Here is a 25,381-nt window from a genome sequence, read left to right on the forward strand (position 1 = left end):
ACCTCTGAGGACACCCCTGCTGGCTCCCAGCTCCCTCAGCCGCCTCTCCCTGGAGGGAGCCCGGGCACCACAGCACTGCCACCGGGCCTGTGCACCAGGCTTCTAGCTGGCTCCTACGGAGCAAGGAGGAAAGAGATCTAACACCATCGGCTCGCTGCAGTGCGGACAGAAGGCCCAGAGGACTGGGGGACCGGCCCGTGGAGGCAGCCGTGAGCGAGGGGGCAGTGCGGGGCTGACCACAGTGCGTGCACACGGCTTGTCATACTCCTCTCGACTGGCCCAGAGGCCAAGCGCAAGCTGGTAAAAGCACAGGACAACACAGAGACCTTCTGGAAGATTTCGTACCATAAAAGGTGCCTGCTCTGTGTTAGCCTTATCCACCAGGTTACGCTTGCTAAATTGTGCCAAAACATTTCATGGAACTACAGGAGTCCATGCATGAAGGAATTTGCTGAAAACAGAACGTAAGTGAGCAACGTGTTTCATGAGGAACATTTTTATTTTTTTTTATTTATTTTTTTATTTTTTTTAATGTTTTATTTATTTCTAGGAGAGAAAGAGAGAGAGAGACAGTGTGAGCAGGGGAGGGTCAGAGAGAGAGGGAGACACAGACTGAAACAGGCTCCAGGCTCTGAGCTGGCAGTCAGCACAGAGCCCGACGCGGGGCTCGAACCCACGAACCGCGAGATCATGACCTAAGCGAAAGTCGGACGCTTAACCGACTAAGCCACCCAGGCGCCCCCATGAGGAACACTTTTAAAAGGTTTTCCTACCTACCAAGTGAAGGATTTCTCTTCTGTAACGCAACATCTATTTCGACTTTTGACACCAGACCTACTAATGCCACAAAAAAACATATAAGACATGAACCATGTACTTACCTTTTTCCCCTAAAATTTTTACAATTTAAAGGAGCTCTATTTTCATAAAATAATTAAGCCCCTGACTAACCGCTGGCTTACACTTCCCAATTAAGTCATGTAGAAAATGCCTACAAAACTTAACGCTCAAAAGTATTTCCTGCTGGGAACATTCATGGCCCAACTCTTCACAGGGAGAGATTTCCTTTAAAATGACAAATTGGAGTCTGCTGATGCAAGAAAGATTCAGGTCCCTTCTGCCTCTGTGTTCAGGCCTCAAGATTCGGCCACATCCTCTAGGTAGCGGGGTGGGCCCAGGCAAGGACACAGCCCTGCATCACAATCAGGGGCTGCTCACCCTGGTGATGGACCCAGGCAAGGACACAGCCCTGCATCACAATCAGGGGCTGCTCACCTTGGTGATGGACCCAGGCAAGGACACAGCCCTGCATCACAATCAGGGGCTGCTCACCCTGGTGATGGACCCAGGCAAGGACACAGCCCTGCATCACAATCAGGGGCTGCTCACCCTGGTGATGGACCCAAGCAAGGACACAGCCCTGCATCACAATCAGGGGCTGCTTACCCTGGTGATAGACCCAGGCAAGGACACAGCCCTACATCATAGGAGATGGCCAAGGAGAATATGTACCCTTGGATTATATAAAGAAGCTACTACTGCCCAGAAGATGTGCCCTTGAATCATAATCAAGATACATGTTCTCTGTGGGTTGGTCCAAGCCAAGATGTGCCCTAGGATTACAGTCAGCTACTGCACCAGGCGATGGGCCCAGGTGAAGGTGTGTCCCTGGATTATAAAAGGAGTTACCATCCCTCCAGATGGATCCATGGGAAGAGGTGCCCCTTGAGCATAATCAGGACCTGCCTCCCGGTGATGGGTCCAAGCAGGGATGTGCTCTTGGACTATAATCAGCCAGAGCCCCTGGTGACGGGCCCGCCCAGGAAGGCAGGCCCTGCATCATACTTGGGCTCTGTCCCCTTTGCTCGGGGCCCAGGGAGACGCACCCGCGCATCACAACCACAGGCTGCTTCTCCTGGCAACCTGCCATCCGTTCCTCCAATTTAACTTGCTAAATACCTGTGTGGGCGGCAGCTCTCACCTTGAAAGCATGAAAAAATGAACGCTGGTGAATTAATAATACACCCTCGCGACGCGCAGCCTTCTTCTCTAAGAAGCTCAAGGTGACTTCCGCGACCAAAAACACCCTAGCAGAAAGCACCTTCGGAACGAGAAGAGATAAATGTCGTCCAGGGCTATGTGACCAGGCACAGTGCAATAATGGGAACAGAGCAGTGAGGGGACAGAATGAGCGCCGGGCTCTAGAAAACGATGGTGGCCTCTTTTCTGAATACACTCACTGTCCCCACGGCTCCAGGGAATCCTATTTCTAGTGCATTCCAGCTCTGGCTCAGGTAAAGAGGAGACCTGTGGGATGCAGAAGGTAGCGGTGATGGGGGTGAAGCACGTATGTCCCTTAGGGTAGAAAACCTGCCCTACCTTATTATTATTTTTGTGACTGGGGTATTGCGGAACAGAAGCGCTACAGAGATACGTGTTTCCAGATCAGCAGGTTTGCAGAGAGCCTTTCCTGTGTTCCTGCAGTCGGCCACACGTCTTTCTTCCTGGTTTTCTTCCCCTTCGGATCAGTATGATTTTTAACTGTGGTGTTGCACCCTAAGCCCGTCAGACTGTGATGGCGGCATGTGGACTGTAGTCCCTGCTGTGACCCAGCAGGTCAGGACGCTGTGAGGTTTCTCTTCCTGCTGTTGTCCTGGCCTTTCCCTTATTGTTGGGAGTGTGCTCATGCTTAGCTCGCCTCTCAGTCTGGGTGTTGGGTGGAAATGGCCCCGTGTTTACAAAGGCACACGCTGGCATCACTGATATCAATACGTACTCTCATCGGAGAGGCTAAAGGTCAGGGAAGAATACACAAAAGATCCTCTGTTGGAGAAGGAAGACTCACAGAATGCAAGAGATAGGCCCTTTATGTAACCCTCTGGGTACAAGAGGTGGAAAGGTGGTGGGGGAAGGAGTCATCCAGGGAAGTTCTGTAGGACTAAGCTATCACTGAGGAAGTACTCCGGCCTCACCTGTAAGGTACAAATTCCTGGATTCGGTGATCTTCTGTGATCATCTATGACTGACACCTTACATAAGTTACAGCTGGTAACTAGAAAAGCCACACGGGAACACAGTATTGACTGGATGGCCAAACACAGTTCATAACCTAGAGCTCTTAGCATTCTGGCAAACGACCACGCCAGCTGCTGAAGATGTCCTATCTCCTGGACACTATAGTGGAACGCATCACAAGTGTACCTTAAAATACAGGACAAAAAAAAGCAAGAAGGAAAAGCCCTTAAAAGGTTTGGGTGGATAAGGAAGAAAAAAGGTATTTGTGTGCTTAATACATGACAGGTGCTTGGTGTGTAAAATGCTGAAAGATAATCTACGTCAAATATTAACTGTACAGACAAATCTTTAGCTAGATTAACTAACAAAAAACAAGAGAAGGTTCAAACAACTAAAATCAGAAATAAAACAGGAGACGTTAAATCCAGTGCCACAGGGAGAGGGGGGAAAAGGTTTTAGGAGAATATAAAGTGTATGGCAACAAACTGCATAACCTAGAAAAATGGTTAAGTTGCTAGAAACATACGTCCTATCAAGGTCAAATCAAGAAAGAGAAAGCCAGATCAGATCTAAAATGGTAAGGATATTGGTTCGGGAATCAGAAGCCTCCTAACAAAGAAATGAACCCTACTGGTGAAGGCTACCAAACAATTAAGTAGAAATTAACGCCAATAGTCCTCAGACTCTTCCAAAACTGTGAAGAGGAGGGTACATACGCTCATTCTATGTGACCAACCTTACCCTCCTAGGAAAACAGAAAGAAACACTACAAGAAAATTACATATCGATATCTGTGGTGAATACTGATGAAGAAATACTCAACAAAATCCTAGCAAACCGATTTCAAGAGCATATTAAAAGGATTATACACTATGACCAGGTGGGGCTTATTCCTGGAATACAAGGATGGTCCAACACACAAAAATCAGTGTCATATACCATATTATCAAAATGAAGGACAGGGGTGCCTGGGTGGCTTAGTCGGTTAAGCGTCCGACTTTCGCTTAGGTCATGATCTCACGATTCGTGGGTTCGAGCCCCGCGTTGGGCTCTGTGCTGACTGCCAGCTCAGAGCCTGGAGCCTGTTTCAGAGTCTGTATCTCCCTCTCTCTCTGACCCTCCCCTGCTCACTCTGTCTGTCTGTCTCTCTCCTAGAAATAAATAAAAATATTTTTTTAAAAAAATGAAGGACAATGTCAATTGATATGGAAAAACCATTTGGCAAAAGTCAATACCTTTTCATCCGATAAACACTGAGATTGGAGAAGGAAAACTAGGCACACTAAAACTACCTCAACATAAAAAAGGCCTTCTACGAAAAGCTCACAGCTAACATCATACTTAATAGAAAAAGGTTGGAAGCTCTTCCTCCGAGATCAGGACCAGATGATGACACTTTCTCTTGTCACTCCTATGCACAGTACTCAAGTCCTAACCGGAGCAATTAGGCAAGAAAAAGAAACAAGAGGCATCCAAATTGTAAAGGAAAAAGGAAAGCGATCTCTGTTCACAAATGCCATGATCTTGTCTTTGTAAAAAAACCCAAAAGATTCCAAACACACAAAAACTGTTAGAACTAATAAATTCAGCAACATGGCAGGAAACAAAAGTCAACATGCAAAAGGCAGTTGCATTTCTATACAGTAACTGTGAATGATCTGAAAAGAAAGTTCAAACAATTGCCTTTATAGTACATAGAAAAAGAATACAGTTTTTAAGACAGCAAGAGACTTGTACACTGAAACTACAAATCACTGCTGAAAAAAAATTAAAAGACACAAATAACAGGAATGACATCCCATGTTCATGAAGTGGAAAATTGGATTCGTTAAAATGTCTACACTACCCAGAGCAATATACAGATTCTGAGCAATCAATACCAAAATCCTACTGACATTTTTTGCATAAAATACAGAAATCCATTCTAAAATTTACATAGACTTTCAAGGACTCCTAATAGCCATAAAAATATTGAAAAGGAAGGGGCGCCTGGGTGGCTCAGTTGGTTAAGCGTCCAGCTTCAGCTCAGGTCATGATTTCATCGTTTGTGGGCTGTGTCAAGCTCTGTGCTGACAGCACAGAGCCTGGAGCCTGCTTTGGATTCTCTATCTTCCTGTCTCTCTGCCCCTCCCTCCCATGATCACACTCTGTCTCTCTCTCAACAAAAAATAAATGTTAAAAAAAAAATAAAAATTCAAAAAAAATTGAAAAGAAAAGTAAAAGTTGGAGGTCTTACATTTCTCCATTTGAAAACAAAGTTATAGCATCTGAAGGAACATGGTACTGGTGTGCTGACTCATGGAATAGAACAGAAATCACAGAAAGAAATCCTCAAACATATGACTGAATGATCTTCAACAAGATGCTGAGACCATTCGTTAGGGAAGAAAAGGCAGTCTCTTCAACAAACTCCCACAAAACTGGGAATACGGGACATCTAAATGCAAAAGAATGAAGTGAGACCCTATCCCACATGCAAAGATCCACTCAAAATTAATTAAAGACCTAAAGCAGAAAATTCATAGAAGAAAACGTGGAAAACCTTTACGAAACTGGATATTATAATGTCTTAGATAGGACACCAAAATTACACAGGCAATGAGAGCAAACAGAGCAAAGTGGGCCTGCATCTATCTTAAAACATTCTGCACATCAGGGGTGCCTGGGTGGCTCAGTCGGTTAAGCGTCGACTTCCGCTCAGATCGTGATCTGACTGTTCATGGGTTCAAGTCCTGCGTAGGGCTCTGTGCTGACAGCTCAGAGCCTGGAGCCTGTTTCAGACTCTGGGTCTCCCTCTCTCTCTGACCCTCTGCTCATAGTGTCTCTCTCTCTCTCAAAAATAAACATAATTTTTTTTTTTTTAATCTGCCCAAAGGACACAATCAAGATGGGGAAAAGAGCAACCTATGAAATAGGAAACACAAGTATTTGCAAACCATGCATCTGATAAAGGTTTTATCCAGAAACAGAGAGAACTTGTACAGCTTAACAACCACCAAAAATTAACCGTATTTTAAAAGCGGGACAAGCCTAAGCAGGCATTTCCCCATGGAAGACCCAGAAACACCCAAAAGCATGTGAACTAACGCAGCTTATCCCTCCGGTTCTTACAGTGACTACTAATAGAACCCAGGGGTTGGTGGGCATTTAGTGGTTCATGGGGATGCAGAATCTGTTTCGCAAGGTGAAGAAGTTTTAGAGGTGGCTGGTGGGGACCCGGGCCCAACAGCGTGAACCTACTTACCACCCCCAACTGGACAATTAACAGATGGACGAGACGGTGAGTTTTGTCCTGTGAGTCTCTTACCAGGAGGAATACGAATTCACCGTCTGGATGGGTTTCCATGATTGAGGCTCGTCAGGGTAAGTCAGTGGGCACAGGTCCAGATGGTGGGTATGACAGACCTTGTACCCACGCCTGAGGGTCAGATATGTGTGTCGGCCAAACACAGCCCACGTGGTTACTATGTGACACGTCAGTGGGATTAGCATGGCCTCTATCGAATATTCATTCTCTAGTTCTGGAAATAGTCAATTTGCACTTTTGGGTATATGTATCAATATTTAAAAATAGAACAACACATTTCATCAATACAAATTTAAATCCAAAATTACTGTTGTAATTACAATTACTTTTGTTTTCTCCTCTCATATCAAGTCTTCCAAAGACGAAGTGCTCATCTTTTTTTCTGGAAGATTCTTAAAATGGCACTCCATTTTTAAGAGTCTTTCAGCCCTGTTATCTAGAACATTCCTGACCTCCTCACTTTTCGCAAGAAATAGCAGGCAATTCAGTTCTGATCGATCTTTAGTTAACAAGCCCCAAGGGAGAAAAGTCATCTTTGCTTTCAAAGAAAAACAAGCAAAGAAAGGGGCAAAGGGCACACAAACAGACATGCTGAAAATGAATTATGCCTTTAACTTAAAAAAAAAAAAATTAGGCTTCTTTGGCAAGATTTAACTGGTTGTTTATCATCAATCTGCTGAAGTTTAATTATTCACCGAAACAACGCTCTACCTGCTTTTGAACAGGAAAAGGCAAAGCCACTCATTAAACTTTGAAGCAATTCTGTCTCGAATATAATCTTCAGATAATATCGAAACTCAGGCGCCCTGGTGGCTCAGTGGGTTGAGTGTCACACTTTTGCGTCAGGTCATGATCTCACGGTTTGTGGGTTCGAGCCCCACATCGGGCTCTGTGCTGACAGCTCGGAGCGTGGAGCCTGCCTCGGGCTCTGTGTCTCCCTCTCTCTGCCCCTCCCCTGCCTGCACTCTGTGTCTCTTTCTCCCTCAAAAATAAATGTTAAAAAAAAAGAAATAAAGAAATGCTGTTCACATGGTTTTGGACCTCTGGAGGGGGATGTATGTTATTTTAAAAAGCCCTCAAAAAGACAAGTTGGAATCACAGCATAGGGTGGAGCAACCTGTGTGTGGAGCAGCCGGGAGCCTCAGGTGAGAAGAGGTGGTTCTGGGAAGGCAGGGAGACAGAGGAGCTCAGTAAGCCAGGCTGCACAGGCCGCCGGCCCTGAAGCACAACACCGGCGACGCGCACACGTATGACCCCGTGACCGTGAGGGTGCGGTACCTGGCATCAGCGCGGCCGTGGGGAAGACTTCTTTCAGCTTGGTCTGGCTCTCTTCCACCAGCTCCTCCTTGCTCACTGGGAGGTGCAGCACGTCGATGATGATCTGCGCCGCCTCTAAGGCCTTCTTCCCCATGACGAGGGACTTGACGTCCCAGCTATAGTTCTTTCCGTAGCGGTCACAGATTTCCTGGAACACCACAGAATACAGCCGCTCGGTATCTGCAGGAACAAAGAGACGGCGGTGCTCAGGGCGTGGGGAGCGCCCATGAGAGGGGCACGGAGGGTGCCCCGTGCATCCCAGGCCTGGAGCAGCACGGAAATGGGGGACACCCCACTGGTGGTCCGTCCGGAGCACCGGCCGTTTGCTCCTGCAGCTGTGATCTGGGCGGGGGAGACTTGGGAACGGAACGAAGCCCTTCTTCAGGTTAAAACGTGTGGGACACAACTATGTGCGTACTGGAGCCAAAATATGCACACGGGGTGGGGACGCCCGTGAGCCGTCACATGACACCGTCACCTGGGACAGAAGGTGCCTCCCACCCTCCTACACTGTTGGTGGGAATGTAAGCTGGTGCAGCCCCTCTGGAAAACTGTGGAGATTCCTCAAAAAATTAACAACAGAACTCCCCTAGGACCCAGCAATAGCACTGCTAGGAATTTACCCAAGGGACACAGGAGTGCTGATGCATAGGGGCACATGGACCCCAGTGTTCATAGCAGCACTCGCAACAATAGCCAAAACATGGAAAGAGCCTAAGTGTCCATCAATGGACGAATGGAGAAAGAAGATGTGGTTTATCTACACGATGGAATACTCCATGGCAGTGAGAAAGAATGAAATCTGGCCACGTGTAGCAACATGGATGGACCTTGAGGGTGTTATGCTGAGCGAAGTAAGTCAGGCAGAGAAGGACAAATATCACATGTTTGCACATATAGGGGGATTAGGAGGAACTTAATGGAGGACCATGGGCGAGAAGAAGGGGGGAGATAGGAGGGAGAGAGAGGGAGGCAAGCCATGAGAGACTCGAATGCTGAGAACAAACTGAGGGCTGATGGGTGTGGGCGGGGAGGGGGGAGACGGGCATGGAGGAGGGCACTTGTGGGGATGAACACTGGGTGTTGAATGGAAACCAACTTGACAATAAACTAAGAAAACAAAAGAAGAAGAAGGTGCCTCCAAAGAGCAGCCCGTGAGGGTCTGTGGAATGGCCCTCTGCCGCTCGGGGACACTTGCACAGTCCCCGCGCCTGTCCTCACTGCCAGGGCGCCTGGCCACGGCACTGCTGAGAAGCCCCTGCGTGACGACAGAGCAGCCTGGGCGGGCCTGTGTGGGTCCTCTGCGCTCACCGTGCACCTCACGGCGCCGTGCTGAGTGTGCAGGGGATCCTTCCCACGGCACACAGGTCCGTGACACCAGCCAGGATGCTGCCCTTCAACTCCATGCCAGCAGCGTACAGAGTCAGCCCTCACAGGGAACGGCTCAGTCCCAAAGTGCAAGCAGACATCAGTACGCACCAGTCAGACCGGCCGTCACCAAAAATGTTAACAAGCGTTGGCGAGGAAGCGGAGAAAAGGAAACCCTCGTGTGCCGTGGGCAGGAACGCAAACTGGTGCAGCCACTATGGAAAACAGTGTAGAAGTTCCTGAAAAACCACAGAATGTCTACACAGTCCAGCAATGCCACCTGTGGGTATTAATCCGAAGAATACAAAAACGCTAATTCAAAAAGACATCTGCACCCCGTCTTCACTGCAGCATTATTTACAATAGTCAGGGTACGAAAGCAGCCTGAGTGGCCATCAGTACATAAATCGGTGAAGACGTGACATATATAACGAATACTTTAAAGAAAAAAAAAACAAACTTTCTGGCCATCAAAATAAAAAAAAAAAACATAGAGGAGGAGGCAAAGGAAGGGAGGAGGAGGGGGAGGAGGAGAGGGGCGCCTGGGTGGCTCAGTCGCTTAAGGGTCTGACTTCGGCTCAGGTCATGATCTCACGGTTCATGGGTTCAAGCCCCGCGTCGGGCTCTGTGCTGACAGCTTGGAGCCTGGAGCTGCTTTAGATTCTGTGTCTCCCTCTCTCTCAGTCCCTCCCCTGCTCATGCTGTCTGTCAAAAATAAATACACATAAAAAAAAAAAAATTAAAGACCAAAGATCCTCAAGTGTTCTTATCAGTTAGGACATTTCGAGAGTTTTAGAAGCTCCGTGCCCGCACCTGGGAGCAGAGACCACTGCATACATGTCTCATTATTATTTCACGAGGCTGGAGCATGTAATGGTGGAAGCTCTGCCCGGGAATTGGAACCCGGGAGAGTTTTAACCAGTAAAGCGTCAGACAACTGAGTTAGCATCCTCGGGCCTTTTCAGGTTAACAAGCATCGAAGTGTTTAACTGGTAATAATTATAGTATTACCACTAATATTTAGTATATAGTAAATTAGACACAGCATGGTAAGTGGTACTTGCTATATTTATACTTATTTACACTACGTCCTTATACACTGAATACTACACACTGTTAATACTAGTGATACTGGGGGCGCCTGGGTGGCTCAGTCGGTTAAGCGTCCAACTTCAGCTCAGGTCACGGTCTCATGGTTCGTGGGTTCGAGCCCCGTGTCGTGCTCTGTGCTGATGGCTCAGAGCCTGGAGCCTGTAGTAAACGCATCTAGATGGACGTACACTCACGCACATAAGATCACCTATACTTACACGCACACAGCCAGCTCTACGCATTCCTAGAGCTGCCTGACTGTTGTCAAACACGTCCGGGAAGGAACGCTCACACCTGACACAGTCAGGGCAGTTTCCACCCCGATCTGCATCTTGCTCACGGAAGGTGAGAGAATGCCTGGGTGGGAGGGCACGCCCACCAGCTTTCTGGCAAGTCCAAGACCCCAAGACAAAGGGCAGTTCTCTTGCAGGTGAAAGCCTCCCATATTGATGGCTCTACCTTCTGCACCTTAAGGGGCCTCTGGGCCAGATGGTTGGCGAGGCGGGGCCACGGCTGTCCCCTAAGGCTTCCTTGGCTTTGCACTCACAGGCCTGCTTCATAGATTACAAAACAGTTCTCTGGCCAGCAGCTTTGAGGACGTCCCCATTCACGCGTCCCTGTCCAGGGCCTCAGTGCACGTGGGGACGTCCCCATTCAGGCATCCCCATCCACGCGTCCCCGACCATGGGCTCTGGGCACCCGCTACAGCCCCATTCATGCATCCCCGACCATGGATCTTCCTGGTTGGACCTGGACCTGGCAGGCGCCCTTGCCGACCTCCCCTGTGAACACGGTGTTAGCATCAGATGCTCCCTGTGACCCTGGCTCTTCCCTCGGTTTCCAGGGAAAACTGCCCTGAACACGACCCCCATGTCCGCTGACAATCCCGATTCTCCTCCCACTGCCCCCGACTGTGCTGGGCTAGGGCCTCGCTGTGACCTGCGACCCCTGAACCGGCCTTGGGCCCTCAGCCCCACGCTGAGCAATTAGCAGCAGAACGAACATTTTCTTCCTTCTTTTTGTCGAGGCAGCACCCCCACCCCAAGCAGGGTACCAGGAACAGGCGTACACCCATCGGACACTGGGGACAAGCGCACGCACCGGGCACCGCCCAGGACACCGGGACAGGCGCGCACGCACCGGGCACCGCCCAGGGCACCGGGGACAGGCGCGCACGCACCGGGCACCGCCCAGGGCACCGGGGACAGGCGCGCACGCACCGGGCACCGCCCAGGGCACCGGGGACAGGCGCGCACGCACCGGGCACCGCCCAGGGCACCGGGGACAGGCGCGCACGCACCGGGCACCGCCCAGGGCACCGGGACAGGCGCACGCACCGGGCACCGCCCAGGGTACCGGGACAGGCGCGCGTTCACTGGGCACCGCCCAGGGTACCGGGGACAGGCGCGCACGCACCGGGCACCGCCCAGGGCACCGGGACAGGCGCGCACGCACCGGGCACCGCCCAGGGCACCGGGACAGGCGCACGCACCGGGCACCGCCCAGGGTACCGGGACAGGCGCGCGTTCACTGGGCACCGCCCAGGGTACCGGGGACAGGCGCGCACGCACCGGGCACCGCCCAGGGCACCGGGACAGGCGCGCACGCACCGGGCACCGCCCAGGGCACCGGGACAGGCGCACGCACCGGGCACCGCCCAGGGTACCGGGACAGGCGCGCGTTCACTGGGCACCGCCCAGGGTACCGGGGACAGGCGCGCACGCACCGGGCACCGCCCAGGGCACCGGGACAGGCGCGCACGCACCGGGCACCGCCCAGGGCACCGGGACAGGCGCACGCACCGGGCACCGCCCAGGGTACCGGGACAGGCGCGCGTTCACTGGGCACCGCCCAGGGTACCGGGGACAGGCGCGCACGCACCGGGCACCGCCCAGGGCACCGGGACAGGCGCACGCACCGGGCACCGCCCAGGGTACCGGGGACAGGCGCGCACGCACCGGGCACCGCCCAGGGTACCGGGGACAGGCGCACGTGCACCGGGCACCGCCCAGGGCACCGGGACAGGCGCACTCATCGGCCACTTCAGCACTCCCAACTATCTGAGATCCTTGGTTTTACGCCACTGGCTGGGTTTTCCCCGGCGCCGGAGAACATTCACGAGACAGACCTCAGGCTCCCTGGGCGTGCAGGTACCTGAAACTGCTCACACACGACTCCCGCCTCCTTCCCTGTGCTGTGGTTTTGTTGGCACGGAAAACGGTGAGGCTTTAAGAAAAGTGTTCCTGGGTCATGCGCTGAGCACGCTGCGTTCACACGACCTCTTTGCTGGCTCGGGGGGTTTCGAGGGTTTTCCCGACACTCACATGCGTAGGCGAGGGAGGGCTGCTTCCTTCTCCTCCACGCCACCACAAAGGCCTTCTCCACACCCTCTGGCTGGTGCAGGGTGGCCTGTAAGCAATGACCCCTCATGAGGGGGTGTCAGGAAGGTCCCTACTGGAAGGAGAAGGAAGGACAGGCAGTATGTTCTTGGACATTCTTTTTCTAGTACTTCAGAGAAGTCTGAACAACTGGCAAGTGCAGATACCGAGTGAGCAAAAAACTAGTCTCGGGTCTACATCACTAGACTGTGAGGCGCCTGGGGGGCTCGGTCAGTTAACCATCCCACTTCGGCTCACGTCATGATCTCATGGTTCATGGGCTGGAGCCCCACATCGGGCTCTGTGCAAACAGCTCAGAGCCTGGAGCTGCTTCGGATTCTCTGTCTCCCTCTCTCTCTGCCCCTCCCCTGCTCATGCTGTGTCTCAAAAATAAATACACATTAAAAAAATTCAAACGTAAGGATGGGCAGGGAAGAAGAAGGAGCAGAGGCGGGACAGAAAGATGCAGGTCCCGTTCGAGGACTCGGGGTAAAGCAAGTGGTGACGACGGAGAAAGAGCGTGGAGGAAATACGAATCCCGAACAGAAGCGAAGCGGTGGCCTTCGCAAATGCTTTATTTAAACGCTGTTTACTGAAAGCCTCGTGTCAGAGCTTTTAATTTACAAGACGTTGAGCTGCGGCGTTACCTATCTGCAGGAGGCTGTGCAGACCACTCTTCTTCAGCATTTAGATAAAACCATCTCAAATTCCCATTGAATACGTGAGGCTCTAAACAAGTAATGAGAGTCCTCAGATCTGAGGATGACTGTGCCGGCCCATGACACCGTGCTTCTAATTAAAGGGGCAACGTTTTGAAAGGAAAAAAAAAAAATCTCTACAAGGAGCGCAAGCAGCAGCAGGCCCAGGGATCAGGTGCGTGGGCTCCGCTGTGCACAAGGGAGCGGGAGCCAAGATGTTCAAGTCCGTCTGTGTATTTGTTACCTTCCGGAGAACACTGTACATGTTACAGCCGCAGAAGTTGCTACCCAACTTAGGTGTGTTACAAAGTGCCACAAACCGCCCTGTTTGCTGGAAGAGGGAGCTGGGAGCCCGAGCCCGGGTACCAGCACCGGGCGGCGGCTACAGGGGAGGCCATCAGGTCAGCAGGGACAGAGGGGCTCCGGACAGGAGATGACGACCCGACAGAGCTGGGCACGGTGGCCAGAAGGCAGTGTTGTGGTGGCAGCAGGCCACCCTCCCAGGGACAGGCCCCTACTACACTCACGGAGCTGCCGCAGAAGGCGTGTATGTCTGCACCTGCGCGTGCAGCGAGGCCAGCATGGGGACCTGGGGGCCCGCGCGGCCATCTGGGACGTCGGGACCGTGGTCAGTGCCATCTTTCCATCACTGAGAACATGTTTCCATGCTTACTGACTCTCAGAGGGCAGGGATGGTTTGCGTCTCACCCCAGGAAGACGTACGGGGTCAGGGGCCTCCCCGTGCCGCACCCCAGCCGGCACACAAGCACCTAATTCCGGTTCTAGAACCAGGGCTTGCACCGCCCGCTGTCCTTTCCACAGCAGACCTGGGACGAGGCATCGGGAAATCTGCAGGCGTCAGCAATCTGAAAGCTGAACGGTAAGGTCGCAGCTCGGTCACACGTTAGCTGCTGGTGGTGGGACGGGTGTCTTAGCCTTCCTGACTGGTGGTTTCTTCCCCGGGGAGCGGGGGTGCCCTGCAGTGCCGGCCTGCGGGGCTGGGTGTGACAAGGCTCCAGCTGTGGGCGGCTGCAGGCGCTCTGAGGCCAGGCCCCTGGGCTTGAGACCCGGCCCTGCACTTGACAAAGCACTGAAATCTGCCAGCAGGTGCTCAGCCCCCCGCTGGGCCTTGGGTTACCGACCTGTAGAATGGGGATGGCAGAGGGGCCGCTACACCCCTTTGTGTGGTTGTATCAGTGAAGCAGAACAGTCCCTGCTGGGCTCTGGGGGGAGGGGGACACCTGCCTGGCACCTGTGTCTGGGTTCAGACACCTCAAGATCTTTCTTGTACACCAAGAGCTATTTCCTCTGAGAAGTCACAGCACCTCCTGAGAAATATTTTACTTAGTAACAAAACACACTGAACCACTAACTACTTGGAGTGGTTCACAGAAAGATTCCACCTTCCCGCAGGCGTATGGAAGCAGCTTCACAAACCCTTGTTAACCACCTGCCCGGTCGGGCACACAGACATCACCCCTCATTCTCAACTGCTTCATCCACAGACTTCTGCAATCCGAAAAGTGTTCATTTAGCAGCAAAATGCGACCTGCATTGGCATGAGGGGTGGGGGTGCTGTTTACTGTTTATCACAGGCTGAATATTACACACCTCTCTACAGAAATACCTATGGCTTTGCTTACGGGTACTGCGCCAACACCGCCCTACTGACAGTGTATAGCTCGGGGAACGTGTGCATGGTAATGCTTTTTAACACTGATAACTTAAAACCCGGAATACAACTGGCCCCACGAGTTCTGGAAAAGGGACTCTGACCCGCAGGACACTGCCTGCGAGCAAATACACCTTGCATACCCTGAACACTACAACAAAGCAATTTAATGCTTTTCCCCCCAAACTTAATGTTTCTCCAAAATAGTCATACTTGTATGATTGCCCATTACAAAAGGGGGCAGGGACTGATCAAAGGGCAGTGATCTGTGCGGCAGACAGGTGGGTTCCCCGGAGATGGGGATAGTTTTCAGATGCAAGAGCCCATCCTCAGTGAGTCAAACTGCCCCCACCTGGCGGACGGGAAGGTGAGGCTGGAGCAGAGGCAGAGCCTCACTGAAGAAGGCAGCAAGGTTTGTGCAGGGTTTCTGAAGGCGGCACTGGGCACGCACGACACACTGTAATGGCGGCTCGGCTTTAACGATAAACACCCAGCACACAACACCATGACATCAAGTGGAGGCGTGTGTCCTGTTTCTGAGTTGTTCTCATAGGTGCTTGCTGCCCGCACATCTGGGGAGCCGGAGACTGGGCTGGGCCCTGCAGTGTGAGCTTTAACGGCACCCTGGGGCACTCGCCTATGCGCCAAAGTTGAAATCCACTGACTGACTAATGTTTTTACTGAAGCCCTGTGCTTTATAAAGCCAGTGATTTTAAAAATGGGTCACCTCTGAGGAGCCTGGGTGGCTCAGTCGGTTAAGCGTCCCACTCCGGCTCAGGTCATGATCTCACGGTTCTTGAGTTCAAGCTTCTGGGGTGGGATCTGTGCTGACAGCTTGGAGCCTGGAGCTGCTGTGGATTCTGTGTCTCCCTCTCTCTCTCTCTGCCCCTCCCACAGTCACACTTTGTCTCTCTCAAAAATAAACAAACATTAAAAAAAAAACTTTAAAATGGCTCATCCTTAAGAAAAGGTTGATTTCATAACGACATATATAGATTAGTAGAAATGAAGGGGGAAAATTCAGCAACGACCTTAATCCCAATGTCTGCATGTTCTCTCCACTGTGTTCCATTACTACTTAAACTTTTCCTTTCCTATTTCCTTCCTCTGACCACAAATGAGATCTATGTTAGTATGTTTTTAGTGAAATCAGTTTTTAAATAAGAAAGGATGAATATGCCCCATCCTTTCTGACATTAACGGCAGCAGATGAGTCCAACTAATTAGAGTTGCCGGTTAATCGCAGTTAATTGGGCGCCACCAGAGGAGCTCGGGGACGGCCAGGGGACTGTGCGCAGCAGTTTCACAGGGCGAGGGCGTACCTCCCTTGAAAAGACATCTAAGAAGCTACCATTTCTTTTGAGGAATAAAAATATAGGCGGCTTAGCGGGACCTACTCTACTGAAAGGAGTTACTTGGCTCATTTTCCTCCTCCCGGGAAACCCAGAAAACAACGTGTAGCCCTCGGACCAGCACACAGCAGGTCACAGTTGCCGCTGGCGGCCTGGTCTGGAGAAGGGCTACGCTCAGCCTCACCTCTGTGACCCGCATGCGTTCGGTGGGGGTCCGGTTCCCCCACGTGAAGGCGTCCGCGGCCCCATGAAGGTCCCCACCGCACGGGACGCGTCCTGATCCCCACGCGGACTGCGGGCTCAGGAGCAGCGCTCTGGGCCACGGAGCTCTCAAATGCCCGGGGCCCGGAGCACTGATTCACAGGGACGGGGCTGAGCCGTCAGACAGCCTAGATCGGCTGTCTCGGTTGCCTTGGGCTTCTCTGGATTCTTAAGGCAGCGAGCGGAGCTTGCTTGGTCCTGCCCATGACCCCAAGGCCAGAGCTGCGCTGTACGGTGACTGGGCTGACGGCTGCTCTTGCTGCTGCCGGCACAGGGCACGGAGCCCGCGCTCTCGCAGGGGGAGACGGCTCCCAGGCAGCTCCTGCTGATGCACGTTGGTCCCACTCAGCCCTTCAGCCGGACGGGCCGCCGTGGCGAGCGACGGCCCACGGGAGCCACGGCCTCGCAGGGGCTGGAGGAGCGTGTGCTGGGAGCACCGGCCACCCTGGGCGTAGCAGGAGGCGCTGTTCTTGGAGGCACCAAGGAAGCAGGGACACAGCTCACAGACCTGGCAAGGGACGGATTGCGCCGCCCCTGGAGCTTCAACGTCCTGCTGACGAAGGGGGGTGCGTAGGCCAATGCGGGCCTGGGGATGAGAGCGCGTGGGGGCCACTCACTCCGAGCAGGCAGACGGGGGCCGTGGGGGGAGGTGGCAAGGCGGGGGGTCTACACGGAAGCAGAGCGTCCCGCGTGCCTGGGTTGGGGGCCCATCTGGCCTCTGGAGGCTGGCCCTGCGCTGAAGGGGGACAGGCAGTGAGGGCGGAGCCAGTGAGGACCTGCGACTGTGACGGAGGGCGGGCTCTGGCTCCAGGACCGCCGTGGGGACGCTGAGGGCCGGGGCTGAGCTGCCACATGCGTCCCGGGCACACTTAGCACCGCTGTGCGGTGTGTAAGCTGGCAGCCACCCGCCTACTTCATTCCTGCTCCGCGTGCCAAAGGCCGCTGTCGTCTGCTCCCGGGCCATCACCCAACGTGGAGACGGACGAGCGGGCAACCCCCAGGGGGCAGATGCTCCACCTGAAGGAGCCGCCCAGCCCACCTGGAAAGCCACCCGGCGAGCTGCGAGGGGTGGGCACCTTGCCGGCTTGCCCCAGTCATCCAAGTCCCGTTCAAGGAAACTGTCACTGAGCCACTCAAAACGCAGAGACCACGGGCCCTTGGTGGCTGCTGCCAGCCTGCCCCCACATTTCGCCCTGGCCACCCAGCAATGCACAAGCCATCTTTATCACGGTCCTGGGCAGGCGGGGGGGCCGCGCACTGCCCCGTACCGTCCCCTCACTCCCTAGCGCCGTCCCCTCACTCCCTAGCGCACCTGTCCACACACGAACTCCTTGAGCGCTGCTAAAGTCGCGGCCCTTGGGACTGAAATGTGCCCCTGCAGCCACACGGTACGAGGGTGAGGCGCCACTCAGAGGGACCACGACAGTCCACAAACACTCTCGCGGTGTAACGAGCTGCTGCACGCGCACACACGGATCGGGGTCTGGCCCTGTGCTGTGTGCCACAGGCCTGGCAACAAGCTCCTCACACATGGGCCCGGACCCTGCCGTGCACCGTGGGGCCGGGGGTTTGTGGGAGACGCTCCGGCACAGGACGGGCCTGAACAGAAAACAGAGATGTACACAGCTCACAAGGGAAGGAGCCTAAAAGTCCAAAGGAAAAAAAAAACTGTAAAAATCTGGTGCAGTGGGTGGCACCTAGGTGACTCGATCGGTTAAGTGTCCAACTCTGGGTCTCGCTCAGGTCATGATCTCTCATTTCATGAGTTCCAGCCCCACATCGGGCTCTGCACGGATCGTACTGAACCTGCTTGGGATTCTCACTCTCTCTCCACCCCTCCCAAATTCTCTCTCTTTCAAAATTAATAAGTAAACTTAAAAAAAAAAATCTAGTGCAGTGGAAAATCACAAACAGAAATGATTTTCTTTCAGGATTCCTGGAAATCTTTACTGAATCTCTTTCCACTGAAGAACAGCAGATTACAAACCACAACAAAATATAAAACCACCTTGTTTGATATTTAACTGTAGTGTTGGTTTGTTTTGCTTAATTACATGTGATTCAAAAATATTATTTGCTCGTTGCTCCTGGCTGACCTCCACCAATTATTTCATTTATGCTTTGGATACTGTAGGAAAAAAAAAACAAAAAACAAACCACAACTGTAATGATATACGGGAGAACCCAAAGCAATGTAAAATTGATTTTTCCCCCAAATTAAAATTAAGCCAAAGTTTCAACTGACTGAGCACAGAGGTCCTTCTGGACCAAATATTTATAAATTGGAAACATCCTATATTATAAAAGTAAATACGACATGCAACATTGAACAGAATCATACGCGAACAACCTTAAGAACCAGACATCGATCTCGGTACTACAGAAAGGACATAATGCTTAAAATGCGATCGATTTGATTAAGCAAATATTTACTGGGCACCTACTATGTGATAAGCCCTCAGAAAACACCAAAACAGTCCCTGTTGTAAGTGAAATAAACCTGTGATCAGAACCAAACAGCTCATCGATGCTTGTTCAAAAACCAAAGGAGCAGTCAAACACCCGCAAAGGTAAATTGTGCAAAAAGGAGAAGATACCTGTGTACAAATCCGAGTACTTTTCGAGACCTACTGAAACGTCGCCCTCTGCTAATGCCAACGACCGGGGTGGCCAACAAAGGTGGTCTGAGAGCAGCGAGCGGAGGCTGGGCAGACGGGGAGGGAGTGTCAGGGCTGGGACTCCCAGCAGTGTGGGCAGAAGGGAACCAGAGCCCAGGAGGAAGGGAGACGGGAATGCAGCAGGAAGGAAGGCCGGAGATGTGCTCCCCAGGCAGGCCCCCGAGCACTGGGACCCCCTCGCCTGCGTCCGGCAAGGCCCGGCGTGCTCTCCACACACGGAAGGGGCTTGCACCCTGTCTGCAGCAGCTAGTTAAGCTTTACAAATGAGCCTGCGTGTAAAAGGGAGTGTTTCCTTGTGTTTCGGGATGTAAAAGACGGAAATGAATAATTAACAAGCATGAAATTATGAGTCGCAGTAATATTTGCTTCAAATCGGAGGCTTCTTGCTCTGGTGGGCTTAGAGAAAAGTACTTAAAAGTATTTGATGTATCGCTTCCCGTGGCTGTAAGCGATCAGTTTTGAACCGTAAAGGAGTAATGCTGAATGTGATTGCTTAAAATAAAGGCCAGTTATGATCATTTGTGTGATCCGCTGTAAAGTACAAACCTTTGATTAGCATTTGGCATGAATCACCGGCATCATTGATTCTTCTACTTGGCGAGTATGCGGATTGCGCAAAGGATTCTTTTCCACCCCTGGTAATTTATACTCCATTTCTAAAAGCCATGGAAAACACGAACTTGTTCAGAAAATGTTGCTGGATCATCCATCTACGTATGGAGTACAGGTATACAATGGGGGTGGGGGTGGATGGACATGGGTACACAGGATCATAGATCTAAACGTAAAGCCGAAACTATAGAACTTGTGGAGGAAAACACACAAGGCTATGTTTGGAATCTCGGGTTACATGAGGTTTCCCTACAGAGAACACAAAATGCAAGATGCATGAGGGATACTCAGGTAAAGGGGTTTTCATGAAAATTCAGAGACACTGGTAAGAAAACAAAAGGCAACGATCTTTACAACATACGCACATACACACACAGGACCTGCAACTAGGAACCGAACTTGACGACTTTTCTTGCCCAAGGAACCGAACTTTGCAACTCAACGATGAGACTAAAAAGCTGCAGTAGACGGAGCAGCAGTCCCCAGATGTCCACAGCCTGGTCCCCAGAACCTCAGAAGCAGAAGCTGGGAGTGAGGAAGGGCCAGGGGGCCAGGAGGAAAGGCAAGAAGATGGATTCTGCTCTGGAGCCCAGAAGGAGCAGAGCCTGTGAACGCCTCCGCTTTACCCGTTGTCTGGCCTCCGAAACGGTGGCCCAAGCACAGCAGTGGAAAGGAAAACACGACCCGCGGGCACCCACAATAACACGAACGAGTTCCAGGTCAATTACACTCGATGAAAGATGTCAGACAGGTCGTCACACGCTGAAACGGATCCAACCGGGGCGCCTGGGTGGCTCGGTCGGTTCAGTGTCAACCCTTAATCTAGGCTCAGGTCATGATCTCAGGGTTCGAGGCATTCAGCCCTGCATCAGGCTCCGCTCTGGCCATGGACCCTGCTTGGAGCTCTCTATCTCTCTCTCTCAGCCCCTCTACTGCTCATGCTGTTTCTATCTCTCCAAATAAATTAATAAACTTAAAAAAAACAACAACCATGATCTAAGTGGACACTGTAAACTACCCCTGAAGGCCAATGTGACGGAACTTTCTCGGGACCTGACTTTCCTTCCTCAACTGTCATTTCTGTGCCGTTGCAGAGGAATTTGCGCGTGGATGCAGACTGTACGGTTAAGTCCTGCAAGCACAGGCAGGCTCACACAAAAGGGACAGAGCTCTTCCGGTCTGGAGGGTCTGCAAGGATGAAAGACTTGGCAGTGGTGCCTCGTACCTCGGACTAGGAAGAAACACACTTTCTCAGGATTCCAGGCCTAAAATACGCTTTCCCTACAGAAATCCCCGGTGCCCTAGGCACCTGCCAGGTCAAGTACAGGGGTCCCCAGGTAGCCAGGGAGTGCAGCCAAGCAGCCTTCCACCTGTGTGATGATCACACCGTGCTTTTCAGGGAAACCACAGGAGACAGTACCCCACCCCCCCGCTTTGTGAAGAAGGGTAAAACACAGAGGAATAGGGTAATTTATTTCCCGCATCCAGACCTCCTCTTGGTCATTGTCTTGTGGTTCCTGAGCATCTTGCAGCTGGCCCTGCTCTGTTTCTTGCCCTCGGTCATGGGGAAGGCTGGGTGCTGGTAAGGGCTGGCTCTGGTACCAGACGCAGCAGACAGACATACACACTGGGTCCCGAGAAACAGAACAACGTGGTGAAGGTCGGAGACAGAGAGGCAAAAGGCAGAGAGGATGGTATGTACTGAGCCCTGAGAAAGTGCAGGTTTAGAGACAAGTATTTCCTAAAAGGGGGGAAAACGGAAACAACTGCGAACCGGTGTAGTTGTGATGAAGTGCTTTTCACGTCACAAATCTCCCAATCACAGCCTTGGACTCACTCTGCAAGGTGTGGATTCGCCTGTGAGTCCTGACGGAACCGTACTGATCCATCAACACCACGAGGCCCGTGGACTATCGAGACAAGCACATGTGGGGGTGCTTCGGTGGCTCAGTCGGTTAAGCGTCCGACTTCGGCTCAGGTCATGATCTCACAGCTCGTGGGTTCGAGCCCCGCATTGGGCTCTGTGCTGACAGCTCAGAGCCTGGAGCCTGCTTCTGATTCTGTATCTCCCTCTCTCTCTGACCCTGCCCTGCTTACTCTGTCTCTCTCTATCTCTCAGAAATAAATAAAAACATTTAAAAAATTAAAAAAAAAAAGACAAGCACATGTGTAAGGGAATTGGAATCAAGTAAATAAGACAAAGAAACGGAGACTGCGAGTGCCCACGACGTATTCCAGGTAAGCCGACGCAGCACCGACACACAGCCTTCCTGCGTGCAATCCCGTGAGTTCCCATTCTCGCAGGCGGCCTCCGCACATTCCCCGGTCCCGCGTCAGCTCCAGGACCCGGACGCCGGCACCGGCTCGCCAGGACGCCCACCCACACCGCAGCAGCACTGCCTGGGCGCTCACAGGAAATGCAAATTCCCAGATCCACCCAGACCTGCTGAGCCCGAGCGCCCAGGCCCAGGCAACTTCGGTTTCCATGAGCCCCATGCACGAGGGTGATGCCTGTACACGGCTTAGAACCTCGGGGCTGAAGTGTCCTCGGCATTCATGGTCATGACACGACACAGAACGTGTGGCTACCACGATAATGAGTAAGACGGGGGCAACAATGGCTGGCATTTCCCACAGGGGGTGTGGCACTGAGAATGGATGAGGAGCATGCCATACCCAGCTCTCAGGTGTGCAGACTGAGGCCAGGGTACAGCGTCCCGGCCATACAGGATGCAGACAACGGGTCACGGACGGCCTCCCCTCCTCAGGCCTGGGCGCCAGGCACACCTGCGTGTCCTCGAACAGCGGACGCCTGCAGCAGCCAGTACTCATGCGGGCTGCGAAGTCGCGTCCCCTTCCTAACCCCGTACATCCCCCTTTTGCAAACCCAGGCTCCGGGGTTCGCATCTGCCCTGCTGCACTCTCTCTTGTTGGAGCAATGCATCGAGAAGCTGGAGCCGACTCCCTGCATCTGGAGTTGTCTAGCTGGGGGAAGGAAGTGGAGGTATTTCCAGAGCCCAGAGAGGTCAGCCAAGGGCCCCCCCCCCCCCCGGGGTGGATTCTCCCACAGATTTCTGTTAACGCCTGGAGCGAAGTCAGCACGTTTGGGCGCGGAGGCCACGGGCGTGTGAGTCCTGCAGGGACGGGAAGCTCTGCCTTTGCTGCGGGAAATCTGAGGCCCGCGCAGGCTGGGGGCATCCAGAGACGAGGGCCGGCCTGCCCGACTACAGGAGCCCACTCTGCCGTGAGGTGCAGGCAGGGAGGACGGCAAGATGGGCACGGGGACACTGTGTCACCAGCCGCGGCTGGTGCAGTGTGCACAGCGGCGGCTGGGAGCACCGGAGCCTTGGGGTAAGCAGACTGGAAGCTGCCAGCAGCCGTGCCCGCAGAGGAGGGGTGTGTGTGCCGGGATCAGCCACGCCTGGGGGCCCGGAGGGACCTGCGTTTGCACGCTGGGTCTCCCACTCCCTACAGCTGTCGCCTGGTCAAAGGAAACAGCCTGTTGAAGGTTTAGTCCCGTCAACGGTGCAGCTGGGAGAATGTTCCCTGTGGCCTCAGGCTGTTTGAGGACGAAACATTAGACAGAAACTGGCCAGAAGAGAGGGTGTGCTCAACACACGCTGCCCGTGCAGAGGTGAAGTCGGGAAGTGCAGCCATAAGGCGCTGTTCCCAGCAGGCGCTGCAGACGACGCGTGTGAAAACACAAGTGAGGGAACAGACCGCAGCAGCCCTGAAGGGGCCCTCGCCGGCCCAGGCTTCCCGAGTGCCTGACCTGAGCCAGGCTTCCCCGGGCACTGGAGACCCTGTACCAATGATGGGGCGGCTCCTGCCAACGAGCCTGGGGGTCGACGCGGCACGGCCACATCGTCCTGGACCAGAGCGGCCCCCAGGACGCCTGTAGTGATGCGGAAGGTGGGCTGGGAGATGACTGAAGGGCAGGGCGAGGGCCCGCGGCGTCCAGGGCTGACGGCTCGCGCACCCACTGAATGGACAGGCTCCTCAGACGGAGCGCCCAGAGGCAGGTGGGCCTGTGTGGCTGGGAGTGGGGACGGGGCTGGGCCGGGAGCGTCCAGGCTGCCATCACGACTGTGGGAAGTGCCCCACTGCTCTCTGCTGCGCTGTGTGAGGGTGACCCCACGGCCGTGGGACGCAGTGAGGCGGGCAAAGAGCCTGTGTCTGCGTTCGTAAATTCAGGAAAGCTACACCATCATTAGGTGGGGCCGACCAAAGGAGCGCCAGTCGTCAATCCCGCAAATTAAAACGTTTTTACATTCATTCGTACAAGAAGCTGATACAGGTAGGGGCGCCTGGGTGGCTCAGTCGGCTAAGCATCCGACTTCCACTCAGGTCATGATCTCACGGTTTGTTGAGTTTGAGCCCTGCACTGGGCTCTGCTCTGACAGCTCAGAGCCTGGAGCCTGCTTCGGATTCTGTGTCTCCCTCTGTCTCTGTCCCTCCGCAGATCATGCTCTGTCTCTCTCTGTCTCAAAAATAAATGAAATTACTAAAAAAATTAAAAAAAAAAAAAGAAGCTGATACATATAACGGAGAGGAAAGGGTCCAGAAGGATGCTGAGTAACATCGACAAGCTTTATACGCATATATTGTTCTCTCTCTTTTTTCCTTTTTTTCTTCAATGTTTATTTATTTATTTTGAGACAGAGGGAGCTCAGCAGCATAGGAGAGGGCAGACAGAGAGGGAGACAGCAAGAGAATCCCACGCTGGCTCCATGCTGTGAGCACAGAGCCTAATGAGAGCTCTGACTCACAAACCGTGAGATCGTGACCTAAGCTGAAGTCAAGATTCGGACACTTATTAATCCCCTGAACCATTCATGCACCCCTGGTGTCTTTGTAAAAGCACACTTTTAGCAGATCGCATACAGGAAAAAGTCTTTTCCAATCAGCTTTTCCCCTAGTCCCAGATACTGACGGCCGCTCCCTCTCCTACACCCGATCCTCTCTCGTTCCCCACATGGATTGCTCGGAGGGGAACCCCAGAATGTGCGGATGGAGATGAGCGCCCGCTTTCCCTGTACGGACGCATGTGCTACGGGACGGCACATGGATCTGCCCCGCGCCCGGAATGAGGGCTCCCACAGCAAGAGGCACCTGCTCCCTGCTGCAGCTTCTGCCTGCGGCCATCACCACCCCTGCGCACCACGGAGCGCCAGGGTGTACGACTCAGGGACGTGGTCGCGCCTCCGCGCTTGGGTGAGTCAGAAACACACAGATGCAGCACGTCTCAGCTCTGATCACCCACTCGCGAATTCAGGATGTCTAGCCTTCACAGTGTGTAATGCCCCCTTACCGTGCAGCCCGCGGAAAACAAAACCACCCTGTCCAAAAAGACTTCTCCCCAGCTCACACTGATACCAGTGAGAGAGTCAGGTCACAGTAGGGTATGTATGTCCCTTCTCCATCATTATGATCTACCTTGAAGGTGGCATACAACCCAAGAATGAGATCTACCAAGTAAGGCTTGGAAATACTTAAACACGTAATACTTTTTTTTATACCTGAATCTTTGTTTGTCAGCTCATTATGCAACGACCAACTCAAAACTTTCTCCGGCAACCTTCATAGACTTTGCTGAAACTATGCTCAGTACGAACGCTAGAACATCTTTTT

At 52.9% G+C, this 25,381-nt stretch overlaps 1 protein-coding gene across 2 annotated transcripts in view; it reads right to left on the reverse strand.

The window, feature by feature from the left end:
* PUDP (pseudouridine 5'-phosphatase) overlaps window positions 1–25,381 on the reverse strand; it is a 74,190-nt gene that overhangs the window by 34,604 nt on the left and 14,205 nt on the right. The window contains exon 2 of one of the 2 annotated variants that reach the window (XM_077754706.1): window positions 7,601–7,819. In XM_077754706.1, the coding sequence (XP_077610832.1) occupies window positions 7,601–7,819 (219 nt within the window). The remainder of the gene's footprint in view (window positions 1–7,600; window positions 7,820–25,381) is intronic. The other variant, XM_077754707.1, reaches the window with a different exon arrangement.

Source organism: Crocuta crocuta, unplaced genomic scaffold (assembly GCF_008692635.1).
Source record: "Crocuta crocuta isolate KB4526 unplaced genomic scaffold, BGI_CrCroc_1.0 scaffold221, whole genome shotgun sequence".
In the NCBI taxonomy this organism is placed as follows: domain Eukaryota; kingdom Metazoa; phylum Chordata; class Mammalia; order Carnivora; family Hyaenidae; genus Crocuta; species Crocuta crocuta.